This window comes from Monopterus albus, unplaced genomic scaffold (genome assembly GCF_001952655.1).
Source record: "Monopterus albus unplaced genomic scaffold, M_albus_1.0 scaffold252.1, whole genome shotgun sequence".
NCBI classification, from domain to species: domain Eukaryota; kingdom Metazoa; phylum Chordata; class Actinopteri; order Synbranchiformes; family Synbranchidae; genus Monopterus; species Monopterus albus.
This window is the reverse complement of record NW_018128132.1, coordinates 245141-265253: the sequence shown is the minus strand read 5'-3', so window position 1 is coordinate 265253 and position 20113 is coordinate 245141. Positions and strand designations below refer to the sequence as shown.

General features: G+C 38.9%; 1 protein-coding gene across 2 annotated transcripts; it reads left to right on the top strand.

The window, feature by feature from the left end:
- The first annotated feature begins 4062 nt into the window (after positions 1-4062).
- On the top strand, positions 4063-19426 carry cxcl12b (chemokine (C-X-C motif) ligand 12b (stromal cell-derived factor 1)). 2 transcript variants are annotated; one of them, XM_020621028.1, is made up of 5 exons: positions 4063-4229; positions 6572-6689; positions 13761-13844; positions 14630-14660; positions 16544-19426. In XM_020621028.1, exons 1-4 carry the CDS (start codon positions 4163-4165, stop codon positions 14634-14636), a joined length of 276 nt encoding a protein of 91 aa, XP_020476684.1. In that variant the 5' UTR covers positions 4063-4162; the 3' UTR covers positions 14637-14660; positions 16544-19426. The 2 variants fall into 2 exon arrangements, with proteins under 2 accessions (XP_020476684.1, XP_020476683.1); XM_020621027.1 differs by lacking the exon at positions 14630-14660.
- The last annotated feature ends 687 nt before the right edge of the window (positions 19427-20113 follow it).

Sequence of the window (20113 nt, the reverse complement as noted above, 5' to 3'; positions counted from 1 at the left end):
TGTCCTCCAATGAGCTGTAGCACTTTTGAACAAGCACACACACACACACACAACATTACACACCTGTTCCCCTTCTAAATCCACTGTGATTTGAAAGTAAATCTTCAGTATGCTGTAAACTAGCTGGGCCACATCACAGCACTAACTAGACAGACATCGTTTCTGTAGTGTCATAGTTTTTACTCAACACCTTCCTTGTTTTATGAACAGCCGATGCCTTTGGTGCTCTTGAGAATTTTTCCACGTGTTGATTAATGTGTGTTTACAAGGCACATTTTGAGCCTCTCACACAGCCGCGACTGTGATTGTGTGAACTACTGTTTATCTAAGCCCAGTGGAGGGGAACCTTTCATCTGCCCTGCCACCATAAAATAAAACTCAGCACCAGATTCAGGCTGCTGAACAAACACAATAAACGCCAGACCACAAAGCAATCTCCACACAGAGATCCCAACAGGAAGGTCTGGACCTGCGGTTATGCTGGGAGATTACTGAAAAGATTAGTTTTGTGTTTATTTGGGTTCATTTTTACATTGAAAGATGTAAATAATGTGTGTGTGTGTGCGTGCGCAATGACACACCTGCTGCTGACAGATGATTACTGAAGTGAACAGAGCACTTGTGTTTGTTCAGTTCATGTGACAAAAAAATGTGAATGTTTGTGTATTTTTTACAGTCTTGGAAATATTTTAACTTGTGTTTTAACTTTGACTTATTGTGCAAATTGTCCAGAAAGCATGAGTTGAGTCATGGCAGGAAAACAGCAGCTTTTGTCAGACCAAAAACACATTCAGATGTTTTTCCATTCTCATTAAAAAATGCATTAGTTCAAATTTAACCACATCCAGTTCTGTTTTATAAGAGACGAGCACATTTACAGTGAAAATGAAAAGTTCACTGCACCTAATGACCTTTACTTGGGCAATTACTTAGTTACTTAGGCTGGACCTGATGCAGATCAAACACTCACATGCTCTCCATCGTATCCCTCATCATGGCAGTCATTTGTGCAGGCTCGTCCATCAGGACTGGTCCATAACAAAGATCTGGTGGCTCTAGTGCCTGTAACCCTATACAGGGACATGAAACACTGACCTCTGACCCCACGTGTGATACAATTGACAGTGTTAGCAGAGGTAAACGTGCCAAGCGCATTCCTGGCCTGTTTTGCAGCACGGCTTCTGTGGCATGTTAGTGCTGGAGCGGCTAAAATGCTTCTGACACACTCAGTAAATACAAGTCTCAGCGGAGTGACGGTATAATAGATACACTTTTACATGGCTTGGGAGTTTATCCAGCAAACTCATAAATGTTAGTGTTTTTACAAAACATAATACTGCCTTATTTGAAACAACATATGCATATGCCAAACCATAACAGTGTAACATGTGTGAAGAAAGTCCAAACATTGCTGGATGTTGAAGGTGAGGAGCTCAGAGCAAAGTTGAGTTTCTCTCTGAGGGACTGTGTTTAATCAAAACGAGCCTTATATTTTTCCTAGTCCTCAATACTGTAGTTCCTTTAAGAGCCCACACTGTAATACAGCAATAATTGGGTTATTTTAAAGGGTCAGTTCATCCAAAATACAAAAAAACAAAACAAAAAAAAAGAATTTTTCAACTTGCAGGACTTTTAGCAGCATCTAAGGTCCAGATTTTGAGATTTCTGTTTCCACAGAATTGATTTGTGGTTGTTACAACTGTGAAATATTACATTTTAACAGTTAATCAGCAAACGATACTCTGATTGCTCCAGATAACAAGTGAAGTTGTGCCGGACCTTCGACCAAAACATTCACCTTTTGTCACATTTTCTAATCTTGCACCATCTTGCACATTAATTAAAATCATTTTTTGTGGGTCTCAAGAAGAATTTTATTCTTTTTTTTCTGTCATTGAAATTGTACTGTTGATTTTAACTATGGGCAGCACACTGGTGCGGTGGTTAGCACTGTTACTTCCCAGTGAAAAGGTTCCGGGTTCGAGCCCCAGCTGACCCGAGGCCTTTCTGTGTGGAGTTTGCATGTTCTCCCCGTGCTTGTGTGGGTTTTCTCTGGGTGCTCCGGCTTCCTCCCAAAGACATGCAACATAGGTTGATTGGCGTCTCTACATTGCCCGTGTGAGTGGTTGTTAGTCTGCATGTTAGCCCTGCGATGGACTGGTGACCTGTCCAGGGTGTACCCCACCTCTTGCTGGCTGGGATTGGGTCCGTGACCCCGTTTGGACTAAGCGGTTTAAAAAATGGATGGATTTTAACTACATGCTCCTAACACTGTCTTTTCAAAAACATATTCAAAACACTAAATACACAAGAACTGAATGCAGATAAATCATACAGCTCCATTAATCCACGGTGGGAATAGAACTCTCTCAAGCTGGCATCTCAGAATCTGAGGAAATAAAATTAAAACTGTCTGCATGGCTAGATTCCATTAGAGCTAAGTTATAAAATGTGTTTTCTACAATCAGTGTGATCAAAGCAGCACCTCCTCACAAAGTTAACAAAAATTGCCACATCTTGTGACTAAAACTGCTAACTGAATTGTGTGTCACTACTTACATGGGCTATAAAACAATAAAAATTCACTGTTAGTGTCAAATAAAGAAAGTAAATTCCTCTGAGGTGATGTTTGTCTCCCCCCACTCTTTAGGCACTTACAGTATATTGGATGCCAACAGTACACACCCACTGGGGTTACAGCTTTACAGCCAGGCTCACTCCTGCAGGTTCTCTCTGAGGTGTGGACCTGTAAATGTCAGGGGAGGGGTTTCCCTGTATGAACTGACAGGCAGTATCTAGGAGCGTCTGACCTTATTACACAGTGGTGGTGGTAGGGAGCTACAGGCAGAGGATGGGGGGGGGGGGTGTTTAATCGCCTTCAACAGCTCTGACAGAGAAGGTGTCATGTTCTGACATGAAGGCCAGTTTCAGTTTACCGGCTGCCAGAGCGAAACGAGACGAGAACATGCATAATTGTACGCGTGTTTGCAGACACATGTACCACATGTACACACACATCTGTGTCTGATTTTATTGTTGCTCACAGTTTTAGTCAGTTTTTCTTTTAAATAAAGTTGGAATTTCTCCATCAGTTCCTCTGTGTTTCACAAACTTACATCATCACTTTCTGAGCTTTTAAGCTTTTATTTACCCTCCCGCCTTTCACAGCGCTCACTCTAGAGCAAAACAACTCTTTGCTTTTAATGTAAAATCAAATGTCAATTAATTACAGTATGTATAATTTATGTAGCATAACAGTGAACAAATGTCAAGACCTTTTAATTCATTTCATGTTTCAAAACACAGTGACTGAGTTAAGCTAAGTTAAAGTAGACTGATGTCAGCTAGGGTGCAGTTGAGCTGCATCGGCGTGGAAATTTGCCTCGCTGGCTGTTCCCTTGGTAAAGGAGAAAAATGTAAATTATAGGATGATATGCACAAATGAGAAATAATGAAAATAAAAAATCAATTGTTTTATCACAGAGCAGAAAAAGTAAGTCCAGAGGAGCCCAGTAAAGACATAAAGCAGGCATTACGAATGGAGCGGAGCCAGATGACAGGGAGTCCTCAAGTGGGGAAAAAGAGAAGAGAGACACAGAGAGAATCTGGCTCCCAGTAAACAGTAACACAGCACTCAGTTGAACCATATATTAGCGCAACAGCAGGAGCTCAGGGTTTGAAAACAGTCTGTGACTGGTGGGATGTGGGGGAGGCTGCGTGTGTGTGAGACAAGTGGCAAGAAGAGAACGCACAGACAGACGGAAAAGGAGGAAAGAAAGGGGTGAGAAAGAAGCTGAGATAAAATTTATAGAAAAAAGAACAAGAAACATTTAAAACAAAAAAAAAGAAGAATACCCAAAAGATGCAGAGGAGTCAAAGAAAGCAGAACGAGAGAGAAAGACTTTCCCTCAGACTTTCTCCTTGAGTCCCAGCCAACACATTTACAATCGAGGAAGTCTCTACTGACCCACCACTGATCCCTCCTTCTCCTCCCCTCCCCTCATGCTGGGACCCCCCTCCCTCCTGAGAAAGTGAGTTTCCCTCTTCCCCTAGCTCCCCTCGGAAGACTTAACACAGGCAGAGTGGAGCTGGCGGTCACAGTTGTGTCCTGGATTGTAGCGGTGAGAGAAACAGAGAGAGAGCAGCCTGTGAACCCCCCACCATGGATGTCAAACTGCTGGCACTGATGGCTCTACTGGCTGTGGCCACACGCATACCAGCATCTAACGGTGAGACCAGTCATTTCTGGGAGGTTTGATACATGGGATGTTTTAGGAGAGGGATTTTGCTGACTATGGTCTGGATGCTGACGTTTCTGTCACTTGGATTATATTAATATTGGCTGTGTGGATATCATTAATAATCAGTATTTTAATCCCAGTGTAAGGTAGAAAATCACCTAAACTTTAATGGTTTGATAGCTGATAACTGCTGCAGACTAGAAAGATTCCCTGTTGACATATTCTGAAGTGCTGTTGCACTCGTTTTGCTGCAACTTGTGTTCTTCAGATGGAATAAAGGTGAACAGAGATTTGACGTTTACACCAAAATGATTCATCCACAACTTTCTTCGTCTATATTTGACATGGTTAAACTGTTAGTCGGTCATCAGCATAAAATCCTCCAGCCTATCTGAGAACTGATGAATTGTTTAAGCCATTTGTTAAAAGTGTCAGAAGTGTATTTTTGCCTTCTGGTTTTCTGTGATCTCCAATTTTGCTCCGTTGATCACTGAAAACATGCAACTTGAAGACGTCAGTCTGGGACCTGAAATACTGTGAGCTGTGACATTTTATAGGCCAAAACAAACCTGAGAGAAACTATTCAGCAGGTTGATTAATAGTGAAAATAATCATTTAGGTCAGCTCTGCTTTACTGGTATAAAAGCTGACAGAAATCAGTAGCCTACATTACTGATGCATCATTTTGTAACATTTTTGTTGTTGTTTGAAAATAGAAAAAGTAGTAGGATTTCTAGTATTTAATAGATTCAGTATTCTGGGCTAAAATCCTTCATCTATCCGCAGTAGGATGCAGTGTGGCTCCACATATTAACCTGGGAGATTAATACTAACATATTAATGTCCCACATATTAACCGTGGTAGGGCACAAGTCAGGGTGTTGAGTCGTCCAACCCTGCTTATGCTAAGCTTGTTGACCCCATGTTAAAGAGCTAGGTCTAAATGTGTGTGCTTGTCTTTTCCTTTTGCTTTCTTTTAATTAGTTTCTAATTGGGGATAAACAATGCAGTGGTGATAACAGCGGACAGTTGCTTCTGGCCCCGGTGCATGCCTGCTGCATAATGATCCCTTAGTTTGCATGAGAAAAGGCCGTCAGTTGGTGTGAATCATTAGGCTGGTATAAGTGAGGATTTTGCCACTTGTGGCAGGACATTTGGTGTTGCATTATACATATGCATATCAATAGGACTATATTAAAGCACAGAACAAAGGTCTGCCAGTTACACCTGGTGCACCTGATTCAAGTAATGTGAGTGTTTATCTGCGCGGGAAATGGCTGATACGAAGAAAGAGCTCTTGAAATTTGTAAAATAATTACAAAATCAGAATGTGCTCTGTGACCCGTTAGCATTTCTTGACAGACTGCAGTGTCTGTGTAGCAATTTTTAATTCAAACCATTTGTGCATATTAGAGCAAAGCATCTAGGCTCTGGATTTTTATGTAAAAGTTTTATTGCAATACGTTTCTCCTCTCATTTTTATTGACATTTTTACAACCATTATCCATTTTTTTAGAAACTTTGTCAGCTACAATGAGTTTGCAGTTGCACGTATTTGGAGGTTTTGGTGTGCATCTGTGCTCCTCTGGAGCCCCACAAGCCTCCATGGAAGCACAGGGGTGATTTGTAATCATTTTAAGAATGTTCTCGAGAGGTTGTTGGTTCTGTATGAGCCGCAGAGATCAGATGAACACTGCAAATTGAATGTTGAGGACCCTTCTCCTTTAGAGTGGCCGGGCTGAATGCTCTGGGAGTGAAACGCTAAAATTCTGCATGTGTGTGTGTGAGTGAGTGAGAGAGAGAGTGGCCAAAAGGAGATAATCTCTTTTTAATGAACGTGATGTTCCGAGCAATAGCTGTTTGTGAAGACTTGTTACAGTAGATTGAACATGCTTTGAATTTCTCCACTGAGGGAAGTGAGTCCTAAATTCTAAACTCCTCATAGAACCTCCTCTCAAAGTAAATTAAGATTTTGTTAATTATTTCTTAAGTACCAAAAGCTTTGTTTAACAAGCCTGTGATACAATGAAGGGCCTAACTTTTCTGCTTGATTCTTGAACCTGCTATCCTTACACTAAATTAGCCTAATAAAAAATGATTTAATTGTGCTTATAAAATTGCTTTTGTGGCCTGTTGGGGCTATTTGTTTGGCAGTAACAGTGAACAGCATCATAATGTCAGGGACTGAGGTGCACAGCTGAGAATACACCAGGTTTTATTGAGCCATCAGTGAAGTCAAGGCTTGTGTCATCTGCTTAGTGTCTCGTAACTTCATTGAATTTCTTATTTCACATTGGTGCTAATTTGTCATCTTCCTTGTGTGTTTGCAGCGAAGCCCATCAGTCTGGTTGAGCGTTGCTGGTGTCGTTCCACTCTCAACACGGTTCCTCAGCGCTCCATCAAAGAGCTCAAGTTCCTCCACACGCCCAACTGCCCCTTCCAAGTCATGTAAGTAAATGGGTCTAAAATTACTGCAGTGATTAACTTGAAGAAAAGCAGCCCTTTGGCATATTTCCTGAGATATGCCAAAACCTCGTGCTTCCATAGCACCTGGTCCAACTCAATGACAAATTTTTTTTTTTTTGGACTTGCATTACTGTAACATAGCTAACTAGATCTCTGAGTCCACCGGCTGTCACCGTAGGGATGTGACGCTCCTTGATTATGTAACAGCGCTCCTACTCAGCGTTTTTTTTCTTGCAACAAAACAGCACAGTAACAAGATAAAACACTGAGCATGAACATGGATACAGAGCATTTACAGAAGAATGCAGGGGGGGAGTAAAGAAAGAGAACAATAAATAAATGATATTTAAAAAAAATTTATCAACCCAAAAACTGAAGCTAGATGAGGAAAGGCCAGCACTAGGGAACCCCAGAGCTCGGCAGGGCAGCAGTATTGTTGTTTTATGGTTACGAAGCTGGTCCGTTCCTTTGTTTGATTGTCTATCATAATTAAATCTGACTGTGAAAGTAGTTATGCGGCTCAAGGTCACTCCCTGATCTGACAGGAAGAGCTGGCTTGTTGTATGATATGATCCATTCCTAAACAGCTCCCAGACCCTGAGGAGGGAGCGAGTCTAAGAGGAGGCTGGCAGGTCCCGCACTGCTCAGCGTGGTGCTGAAATTACTTGCAGGGTTTTATCTATGAATCAGCAGCAGCACTAATGTAAACTAACCATCCTGACAGGATTTCCCCTTAGTTGTACTTAATATTTTTACTGACCACAACAGTGCAATTGGAACCTAGCTGTTCTGATACAGTCTGTTATATTTACTGTGCCTTTGTGACTTCTTCATGGAGAAAGGGCTCATTTAGTTAGATCTGGGCGCAAAACATTTTTAGGAACACAATACATGGGGGGTGTACCAAATGATGGAAATGAAAGAATGCTTAAAGGAATTTATAAGAATACATATTCACACATTTGCTACAGAAATCCCTCAGCCACAAAAATTAAATGGCAACTAAATTACGTTACATTCACTACCTGTCAAAAGGTTGGAGACACTTTCCCATTTGATTCAATCAGAAAGTGTCTCCAACCTTCTGACAGGTAGACTATGTGAACTAATGCCATTTTAATCTTGCACCTATTGATAATTATTTATGCATTATAATGAATAAAATAACATCAACAACAATAAAACTATTTTATATAATGAATGAAAATAAATAAAAAACAATTACACATCTGCTCAAATACAATGTACAATAGGAGACTTAGAGAAAAGAAACATCAGTAATGACTTGATGTGTTAATATCCTGATGATCTTGTATTTACTAGTTTAGTCTTTTGTATTAAAACCTTTTTATTTCTCACTTTTAATGTTACTTTGAATATAAGGAACATCAAAATAAAAAAACTGTAGTGATACACTCATTAATCAAACTCTGTGCTGATAAATTGCAGGTAGGTGCGTAGTGTTAATATCCTTCTATTCTTTCCTGAATGAGAGGCCTGAGTTTAAAACAACATGATCCACTCACACAGAGGAAAGTTGTAGCTGCCAGAGCTCGAGGGAACGTTTATGTTTTGCAAAGGAAGCAATCATTAAGGGTCAGAGTGATTGCCTTTGTATTTCTGCTGACCTTCTGCGTCCCTTATCCACTCTTTTGTTATTTCCCACCTCAAACTGCGAGGCAACATTGAGTATAATGTCACTGGTCTGGAACACATTAACTAAAAAGCTTCGTTCATTTGTTCGCTATAGAAAATAGGATGGCAGAAGCCTCAGAGCCAAAAGGCTAAAAGACTGTGGGGATCTACTAAAAGAAGGAGGAGGGGGGCTGGTCACTGCTGGGGTATCCGAATGGCAAAAGGTCAGAGAGGACACACGTCGCTCTGGCCAAGCCATAAACTCTAACCTCTCTCCAGAAAACTGTCAGAGGAGTCAAGAAGTCATTCAGATGAAAATCCTACAGAACGCTGTGCCGAGATCTCTATGGAGGCAGATGAAAGAAAGCCAGTAACACTACACCCCTCTTGCCCTCCAAACCCCCTCCCTCGTGTGTCCCCACGTGTACCCTCATCCTACCCCCCACCCCCAGCACGCTGTTGGTATTAACTTGCTGTGAAGTAATTACTACCTGCTGCTTGTGGAATTCCAGTCAAATCAATTAGGACCTGGGCTCTCAGTCATCCAGACGAGCAGACAGATAAACAGGATGACGGGAGACACTTCAAAACAGCAGAGAGCTTCCGAGCGCATAAGCTGACCAGCTCAAATAAAATGAAAGAGATGGGGAAGAAGGGGTCCCTGGAGGAAAAGCAAACACTGATCCAGTTACCGAGCTCTCCGACCACCCGACGCTCACGTTAGTTTGAGGGATTTAGGGCTGATGTTTGAATTGATGCTCCTTAACTGCTCTTTTAAGTTTTAGGGGCCATTTGCTCATTTGCACGTGTGTGTGCATTTAAGCAGGGTGAGGAATGGAAGAGGTGGGGGTAGAAACTAAATCAGACAGTGGTGAAGATGTTTAATATGTGTGATGGAGAGATGGAGGGAGCAAAAGGAGGAGCAGTGAGGCACCTCTGAGTTGTGAACTCCCATACAAAACAACCGTTTGCCACAGAGGCGCGAGACCCATATGTGTGAAGGGGGAAGACCGTTTTGCCTGCCCCCAGCCCAGTGGATCTGAAACTCTCACGGCACTGTCTGATAACAGAACAAATATGTGACTCAACTATCCATCAACAGGTCGGCCATCACTCTCTCTGTGACTGCAGAGCTGACATCCCTGTAGCTACTGCGTCTGCCGTCTGCTGCAAATAATATCATCCTGATGAGTAAACAATGAAATAAAAATAAAAATGACTTACTCCAGAACTTTCTGATGACACAGTTTACAGTTTGGTCAGTGGGACAGAATTTAAATTGTCACAAATTTTTAAAAAGTCAGAATTTTTTAAGCAAAGGTGCCGTTTGTTTGAAAACTGATTTTTCATTGTTCAAGATACCCCATTTAGCATTTTGACGTAGCTTATTAAAAAAAAGTTTACAATACACTTTTAAAAGATCTAAAACACTTTAATCATATGAGAGGATATTAACAAATACTGCATATTAATAAACACTTGTCCTTATACCGACACACAACACAGAGATCTTACATTAAGGTCTTACTGTAAAATTAATGAAAAAAATATGACAAATGTTATCTATAACATGAATATTTAAACACAAAATGCCCAATAAAAATTCAAAGCAAGCCACACAACACAGAGATCTTACATTAAGGCCTTACTGTAAAATTACTGACAAATGACAAATGTTATTTATAACATGAATATTTAAACACAGAATGCCCAATAAAAATTCAAAGCAAGTTTTTTGTACTGTTATTTCACAGTGTGTAACTGTTTTTTAACTAGGACAGTCTCACTTGGATAAAATCTCCTTTCAAGCATGTCCTGCTTGAAATAGAGCAATGATAATGAGTTAGTTAGTTAACACAAAAATAGACATATAATCATAAAGATTTTATCCCAGCACAAGCTGCCATCATGAAACAACAGCATAATGATAGAAATGGATGTTTTACAATGAATTAATTGAGATCCTACAGAGACACTGACTTCCACACTTGTAAAATGCTGTTTTTACCATTGCCTGAACAAATATTTTGCTAACTCGTGATTTACAGTGTCCTAAAATAATTGTGGAATAAAAACATCTGCAAAACTCACGAAAACTGCATCCTATGAATGAAGGCTGACATCTCTGTTAAACCGAGCCTTTCAAAACTCTTAAACCAGGCCAGTCTGATAGAAATGCTTTCCCAGATACAAATTAAACTGTAGTATGTCATGTTGATTTGTGTGCAGTGTAGACACAGCTTTACAACCTACAGGGCAGTACAAGCCTCCCTGCCAGCTTTCCCTGAGTGGAAGCAGAGACCTGGGATCTTCCACCGCTGACCGGCGGGTGTCAGTCTGTAATGTGTAGTAATCCTAAAGTGTTCAGTTTAAATGTGTTGGAGTTTTTAGAGCTCAGCTGAGGTGTTTTTGCACTCGGCCTTCATATCAGATATTATGCTGACATACTATGTTAATTTCAAAACCTAGGTTTTTTTATTTATTTGACAGAGAAAGAGACAGAGAACAAACAAACAAAAAAGCACGTCCTGTTTTTAGTTGGAAAAACACATTAGGGCTACAGCTTGATGAAAGTAGTAATCCTCTAGCGTTAGCTGGGATGTGTCCATTCGAGGAGGTGTCAGAGATTAGTTTGAGCTTTTGCTGAAGTGGGCTTTGATAAAAAATAAATATCACTGTGATTTATTAGCCACCGATAAAGGCATATGGTAGTTTGACGTGCAGCATCTTTAGCATTTTCTCCTTAACTTTAAATATAAATTATGGTCTTTATAGGGCTGTCAGGAATTGTTTCTTCTGGTATTTTTAAAAGCCCACCTTAGTGGTTTGGGGTGTTTAAATTTTATAACTGCAAAATGCCTGTATTGTACATTACTGTCCACCTGTATCTAAACTGTTGGCTGCAGTGAGTTTGTAGTTCACCGTTCTACATTGCAAGAAACCTTGTTTCCACACATTCCAGTACTTTGTGCATCGGCTTACAGGGAGTTGAAACTTGCTCAGACTTTAACTCAGAAAGTTACCGTATGTTGATCGCTCGTAACTGTGAGCCGGACCTGCTCTGAAATGTATGTTTGGGTGATCAAGGACGCTCCAACATCTGATACTGCAGAAAACTGTGATGTTCACACTGTGCACCTCACAGCTATTTGTCTTGTTGATTACCAATGCTTTATACAGACACAGTTTACACTGTCAAAGGTGAATTAAGAAAAAGGTTCCCATATGGCCTTAATCTAACTATTTAATATAGAACAGTGAAGGGTACAGATAGTTTATTGTGATGGATTAACTCACCCAAGCAAGTTCCAAGTTTGTACAACATGAACTAGCTTCTTTTGTATGCTTTGGAAAACAGTCTGTGAATGCACTACGGATATGATAATAATAATAAACTTATTTCATGTGATACATCATATATGGCAGTTATTTAGCTAAATATGCAAAACCATCTTAGAAGGTAATTTATCCAGTAAACAGTCTTGTTCCCTGTTGAGCTGTCAGCACAAACAATTGCCTAATATTTAAACCAAGTGAAACAACTAGGGAGTTGTAATGAAAATGTTTGTCACAGTTCCATGAAGTTACAAGGAGGTCTTGTTATGGTTTGGTTGACCACACAACTAATAGAGCAGATAAAATCTCTGCAATGCACACCGTCACCGGATGTGTGGCTACAGAGGAAGCCCAGAGGCAAAGACATTCTCCAGTACTGTGCATGGTCTCCAAACTCATTTACAGTATCATATGTGAGTTTGATACTTTGCTTCTTCTTTATCTCTGCTGCCGCTACAATACTTCCCACAGTCCTTCATTCAAAACCTGTATAAGTGTAGAAATTATAAAATCAAATGTAAATTGCGGATTTAAAATATTCTCTGTCTTTAAACTAAAATGTATTTGTTCAGAATGTTTTAGTACAACCCCAAATCAGAAAAAGCTGGCACAGTATGTAAAATCAAAATTTAAAATGAAAATAGTGATTTATAAGGATGATAAGGATGATAATAAAAAGGATAATCACCTTTATTGGCCAAGAATGTTACACACAAGGAATTTGTTTCCAGTATAAATCATCTATGTCCTGTATTACATTGAAAACAACACAGCAGCACATTATTTCATGTGATACCTCATCAACTTTATTCTTTGTTCAAAATAAACACCCGTTTCAATTCTGATGCTGCAACACAATCTTAAACGTTGGGGCAGTATTTATTTACCATAGTGTGATGTTGCTGTTCCTTTTCACAACACTTAAGATATTTAAGGACTGAGGACACCAAGTGATTAAATGTGTCAGGTGTCATTTTGTCCCATTCTTCCTGCAAACACGTTTTAAGGTGCACAACAGTCCTGGGCCGTCACTGATGCAGTGCACATTATTTCATGTGATACCTCATCAACTTTATTCTTTGTTCAAAATAAACACCCGTTTCAATTCTGATGCTGCAACACAATCTTAAACGTTGGGGCAGTAGACTGTTACTCACCTTAAGACTTGTTTGTGGGAAGAATGGGACAAAATGATAAAATCACTTGGTGTCCTCAGTCTCTAAATGTCTTTTAAGCATGAAAAGGAACAGCAACATCACACCATGGTAAACGCTTTACTGTCCCAACTTTTTTTGGAATGTGTTGTAAACTAATTTGAGCCACTGGTGTTGCCCAGCCATTACATACAATATATTGTCCTATGAATTATAAAATGTCTGCCTTAACTGCAGGATTTAAGATCAAGGGGACTTTGATATAGAATAGACAGCAACTAGTCAAACCTTATCAGTGCAGGACAGTATCAAGAGTAACCAGTTTAATGAACATCAAAGTCTGTGGTGGTTGCAAGCAAATTCACATCTTCACAAACGGTGGAAATTGGAATGTGAAAAGTCTGAGTCTATTTGACACAGACCTGGTAAGAGTTGGAACTCTGTGAAATTATCTTGTAATATATGATGCAGCAGGAAATCGCTCATGGATATCCATGGGCAAAAGTCTTCACCTGCTCGGCTTATTTCAATAATTGAAGTTTGCTTTTTCGGGTCCTCGGTCCATCTTCTAAAGGGCTTTGCCTTTCCTGGACTTTTGTACCAAGTCATGATGCAATCGCCTGTTGACATAACCTGTTTCAATTGGAATCATCATTTCATTGTTTTACCTCTTTATTAGCCCTGAAATGCAACCCTCCCAACTTTTTTTTGGAAAGTGTTGCATCAGCATTGCATTATGTTTATTTTGAACAGTGAATAAAATTGATGAGGTGTCACATCAAATAATGTGCTGTTGTATTGTTTTCAGTGTAATACAGGACACAGATGAGCTACACGTCACCATTTTCAGTTAAAATTTTCATTTTACACACAGGAGTTGTAAAATACTGAGTTTGATTCCTCAAATTCCACTTTTTTTCTTCCACAGTGCCAAGCTGAAGAACAACAGGGAAGTCTGCATCAACCCAGAGACCAAGTGGCTGCAGCAGTACTTAAAGAACGCCATTAACAAGTAAGCAAACCCTTATCACTCTCTTTGCTCAGACACAAGTGGTGCTGAGATAAAATACAGCTCTTCAGCTCTTCTGAGTTTAGAGTGTGCAAAAAAGAAATAAATCATTTTCAAAAAGCTCCCATTTCTCAGTTTTCTGCTGACAATTACTCAAGGAAATCAGTGACACGGTTAATGTAAGCAGCTGAGTTATTATCAGTGAAATGATTATCATCAAGTAAAGACAGACATAAATCTGCCACTTGTGTTTCTGCTTGAAAGCATGTGCGAGACTTCAGCCAAGGAGCATCAGTGTTCATCATGCTACACTCTCATCTTGGGTTTATTATATTTTAAAATAGCTTTTTAAAAATTCCTTTAGACATGCTTATCATCACTACTTGCTTATCAGCTACATACATTAGATGTCTTGGTTGGGGAGTGGTACTGTTTGTTATGTAATTTAAGGAGTTGCATGAATATGCGATGCGTTTTTAAGTGTAGTGTTACCACACGAATGGCACAGCAGTAAACAGTCTGCCAGACACACGCAACACGGACTTTTCATATTCAGCCTGTTGTGTGTGTCTTAATGAATATTGTATGTAGAAAATCAGGTGTTCTTTATAGACATGTCAAAAAATAAATAAGTAAAATTCATATGTTTCAGCTGAGAAGCCACTTTGTTTGAGTTCTTCCATGAAGCATTTGAGCCCATTCACTGGGTTTTCTGAGACAAAAACATGAAAACAACTGCAGTAACTGGCTTCAGCATGGAAAGTCTTAAGTGTACCTGTATTTTGTAGGTGCTGAGAATGGGAGTCATGAATGTACAAAGTGAGTGAATCTATAAATGCTCCACCTGTTTAAACCAAAGTCCAGTGTCAAAACAATGTAGAGATGTGAAAATATAACCTTTAATAATACAGCCTGCGACCACACAAACACACACTGTGTATGAAAAAGAAAATGTAGGATAGGATTTTTGTGAGCTTGGTTGCTCTTTGTCACCATCACCAATATAATTGTTCACTTACACTGCACATAAATCACATTTATAGTCTTAATATCCACCAATCAGAACTGCCTGTCAACACCCGAGGCCCCTAACGTGACCATGACTGCTCTGCTAAGCACACAGCATGCACACTTGTTTCACCAGCACCCAGCTGCATGTTCATATCCTCTGTTAGAAAACATATGCACATCATCTTCACTGCCAGGACTCTGTATTCCTTGGCAGCATTTTTGTGACTGTGTATACAAGTTGAAGAAAGGAGGCCGGGAGCTACTGAAATGGCTAGTTAGTGAAAATAATGTCTATTAATTGTTAATATTGTTTTATTAAATGGTTGTTGTTGGCAGTGGTGAAAGAACTAGTCAGATTCCTTATTTAAGTAAAAGTACTAATACAGCAGTGTAAAAACAGAAGTGTCATCAGCAACATACTTCAAATATCAAAAGTAAAAGTGCTCATGCTAAACAACAGCCCCTGTGACTGATGTATTATTGTAGAAGACATTACTACATTATTGATCCCGACGTCTGTCTGTTCTATAGAGTATGCAGGTTTAGGTCTGGGGTTGGGTCTAGTTAGTTTAGTATAGTGGTTCCCAGCCTAAGGGTTGGGTCCTTTAAAGGGTCACCAGAAAAATCTAAGGGGTTGTGAACTGACAAAGCGCTTTGGACTGAATCTTTTTGTGAAATATTACTTATTTTTACATTTTTGGGTCATTTAACTGAAACCAGAGGTTAGAGAGGAAATTTGGCAAGAGGACTTAAATGAATTGTTTTTTGTAAGGGATAACAAGGTTGGTAACAGCAGTGGAAGAAGTACTCAAACTGTTTACTTAAGTAAAAGTAGTAATAACACAGTGTACAAGTCTGTTACAAGTACAAGTCCTGCATTCAAATTGCTAGTTAAGTAAAAGTGCAAAAGTTTTAGTATAAAGTATATTTAAAGTACTAAAGTACTCATTATACAGAATGGCACAGTTAACATTAAGATATATCATATTATTGGACTATAGGTACTGGTGTATTATTGTGTACATCACAGCGTTAAAGTTGGTGTTAATGTTAACTACCTTATATTCTTATAGTTTGAAGTACTTTACATACTGCTGGGTAGCTTGTGAATTTCTCACCAATAAAGTCTGTCTTTACATACTTATTTTGTTTCATTTCAGTGTGAAATGTAACTAGTAACTAAAGCTAACAAATAAATGTAGTGGAGTACAAAGTTTTTCTATAAAATGTAGTGAAGTCAAAGTATGAAGTAGCAGAAAATTAAAACACTCAAATAAAGTAGAGAAACTCAAAGTTGTACTTAAGTATTGCACTTGAGTAAATGTACTAAGTTACTTTCTACCTCTGGTTGGGCAGCATTGGCTTCATCTTTATTTATTGTAAATTGTAAACTCATATGTTTTTTCAGTGTAAAACTTCATCTAAAAAGTAAAAAGTAAATGTAGCTGACACATTAATGTAGTGGAGTAGAAGTATCAAGTAGCAGAAAATGGAAATACTCAAGCAAATTACAACTATCAGAATTACATTCCACCACTGGTAGCTGTCCTGACTAACCATCCACACGTGTTTGTTAACCTTCACCATTGTTGTTCAGTCACTGGATTTTATTACCAAACATCATTAAATCTTTGGGTACTTATTTCTGAACTGTGCTCATTTTCAGTCTTAACTAATCCATTTCTCTCCAGAGTGAAGAAATCCAGAAGACGCAGTACCAAGAAAGACTAAACCCAAGAGAAGATGCATGTCATCAGGCCTTGTTATACCTCCCTGTCACTGCTATGGATGTATGTAAACACTCTGCATGTACCTGTCCACCTCTCTGGACCACTAGCAGAACCAGCACTTCACTACCAGCACCACCACTGATCCCTCTGGACACTCACACAGTCACCATGTTAGCACCAAGTGCAATTACACTTTGAAATGATGCAAAGATATGTACATATGTGTGTGTGTGTGTGAGTGTGTGAGTGTGTGCTGAGTAAGTGGCATGAGTGAGAAAGCGAGAGTGTGTGTGTATGAATGTGCTTCACATAAACTAATTCTGACTAACTGTGTCTGAACATAGGATTTGTTGCTTCACACCACTATAAAGGAACAAACTGAGCTTTCTGTTTCACAAACACAGTTTTGTGGGTCCCGTTGGCTTCACTTCCTATCAATGTAAGGTCATGACCCAAATCTGGTTTGGCAAACTGAAGAGACCCCAAAATGAATATGATCAGTTATTTTTACAACAGACCATGTACTTTTAACACTATTTTTAAAAAGTTAATTCTACATTTTATTGCTGATGTTATGCTCATTAAAACAATATTTGGGATGGGGGTGTTATGAGAAAAGCTCGCTTCACCACTTTCTGGGACAAATCCAGAGATGAGGCCAGTGGGGTTAGGCCAAAGTATCACGAGCCTTGCACTGTCTTTGAACTCACTGCAAAACACAACAGAGAGGAAGCTCACACAAACGATGTAGACACAAGCACTGATATCATGGTGCTATATATTCAGTATAAGGGGTAAGAGCCATTAACAGATTTGTATTTCACTGTTTATTTTGTGAACTCTGTATGATACACTATATTTTTACCTGTTACAAAAAAGGGCTGTTGTTGGAGTGTAAAGTGAAAAATGAAATGAAACGCTGAGGTTATGCTAAGGCCATACTGTGCTGACAAAGAAATGGAATAAACCCTTCTCAGTGCAGCTTTTTTATTGATCAATATATCAGGAAACAGAGACTAAATATTTGTACAGTCAAAGGTGAAAAATGAAGAAACCTGTGAACATTAAAATCTTGATTTTATATTTCATTTATTGTTAGTAAAAGGGTAGAAAACATCATAATTCCAAAAGCAGTTTTTTTTGTTTGTTTTTTTTTTACTACTTATTACAGTGGCTGAGTAAATGTATGTCATGACAACTGAACAAATTAGCTGCAGTGTTTTCATACCAACACCGGCCCTTTTTAGGAACGAAAAGCTAATAAATATTCACACGAAAGAGCAGAGTGATGAACGTCACAAAGGAAATGTTCACAGTGGCAAAATGAAAGTTTGTGATCTGTTCACTTTTTTTATATCTATTTGAGCCACTTTATTGTTAGACATGTGTTTTGTATGTAATTGTTTTATTTCTATATTGTGTATTATCTTACTAAATGCCTTTTTAATGCAATGTACAGTAAGCAGTCACTACTAAATGAAGGCTATTCCTTAAAGTGTGAGAACCAGTATTACATTTCACTTTTAAAAATGCATGCAATATTTTACATAACCTAGTAATACACAGAATGCAACAGGTTCCTTTTCCAGTGGAATAATACATCTTTTGCCATGTGGATAAAAAAAAAAGTGCCAGATGAGATACATTTCATCCTTTTGGTTTGTTGTCCTCTCCACATTGTTTCCTTATCAGCCAGTCTGAGATGTAACATGCACACAGTGTTTGAAAATTAAAACCCTTGACACCAAGTGAAGAAACTATCGGTCGTCCCAGCCGAACACTAACTTCAGTTTTTCTATAGCTGTACTGAGGTTGATGTATGATGTGTCGACAGGGCCACTGAATCAGAACAGAACTAAATCTCTGAGTTGAAATCCAAGCGCCCAACATGTGCTTTCAATCTGGACACTCCCTGTGCCCCACGGGCCTCCGCCTCAGTTGCTCTCAGCTGCTGCGCTGCCGTAACACTAGAGCTCCTTCTTTTCCCTAACATTCTAAAGGAAGCCCTGGGGTTGTGGTCACCGTCTGATCGTGTTTAGTTCTACACGATCTATTTGTTAACTGTCTGCTAACAGGTGATAATCTTATCAATTTACAGCTAGTAGTGTAAAAACCCTGTAACTGTAATTAATGTCTCATTAATGTAATAGAAGTTCATGGATACTAATTTTATATATATATATACAAATGTTTCAAACACATTGATAAACAAGCTTAAATGCTATGTTACAATGTTACTGGTCATGTAAACCGCCTCTCCATTCCTAGATTAGATTATTAACATTAAAAAGAAGATTGTGTTGTTACTACTGTAAACTTCAGACTTTCTAATAATGTGATAAATATCTTGAGAGCAGGAAAAATAATATCGCATCACCTGTAGTGAAATGCTATTACAATAATGGGGTTTGAGTTGTGCGAATTCGATTCATTTTGTAACAAGTATTTAGCTTTATTTAACAGACTTTTTATGTGTATTTATGTATAGTACTGCAGGCCCTATTTAACCCTGGCAGTGTTAGCACCGCTCTCATCAGACCATCACTGTAGACAACATTTGGTATGATTAAACAATGTCAGCCAAATATAAACACACCTTTATCATGGTGCATATTTGGCACCAGAGCTTTTACAATAAATCTGTGTAAAAGTGTTTAATAAATTCATCATCATGGGTGTGCATGTTCTGCTTTTTGACCCCAAAACAATGTGAAACAACTTTATTCTTTTGAGGCAGCTTGTGACGCATTATCTTCATATACATGAGATGTATTAGAGCATTAGCCACTGTATTGTCACCGTGTAAACAAAGAGGCAGTATTTTAGCTCAAGCCTTTTTTCAATAAAGTCATATATTCTAAAATCAATCGTGTGCCTTTATTTATCTGCTTCGTACAGTGTTTACTTTTACTGTATATTTCATTGATTTAAAGTCATGGACCAAAATGAGCATCCCGTTGTGTTGCTGCCCACCTGACTAAAGCCCGCCGTTCACTCTCATGTTAGCTTTAATTTGTTCCTCCGGCTCCCGAGAAAAACATGTGGGTCTTTAACTTGTTACTGTAGATAATACTTTCTGCAGTCAGTGGTTTATTTTGGCTCTGGATGTTCTAGATGGTCTACAGTTTAGTATGTTGTGACCGTGTCTCCTAGACATGACATTTATATACCACTAATCTGCAATGGAGAAAACTTTTTAGAGAAAATGCCACCGGCATCATTCTCCTACTTGATAGTTACAAAATGCTCTTTATGATAACATCTGTAAAATTATCAATGACAACAAATCAATCTAAAATCCCTGAAAGCGTCTGAGAGCACGAAGCAGGAGCCCTGAGGTAATGCTGGCAGCAAACTAGTGCTGTATAAATGTCTTTCTAGGGGGCCGGTTGGAGGATTGAAAAGTAAATAATAAACCATAATAATAAGGCAGGTAACAGACACACACACAAGAAAACGATTCACAGATGTAGAGTTGCTGTTTAGGGTCAGCACTATAAGGGATCCATTTCTCATTCAGGGAGTTATAAT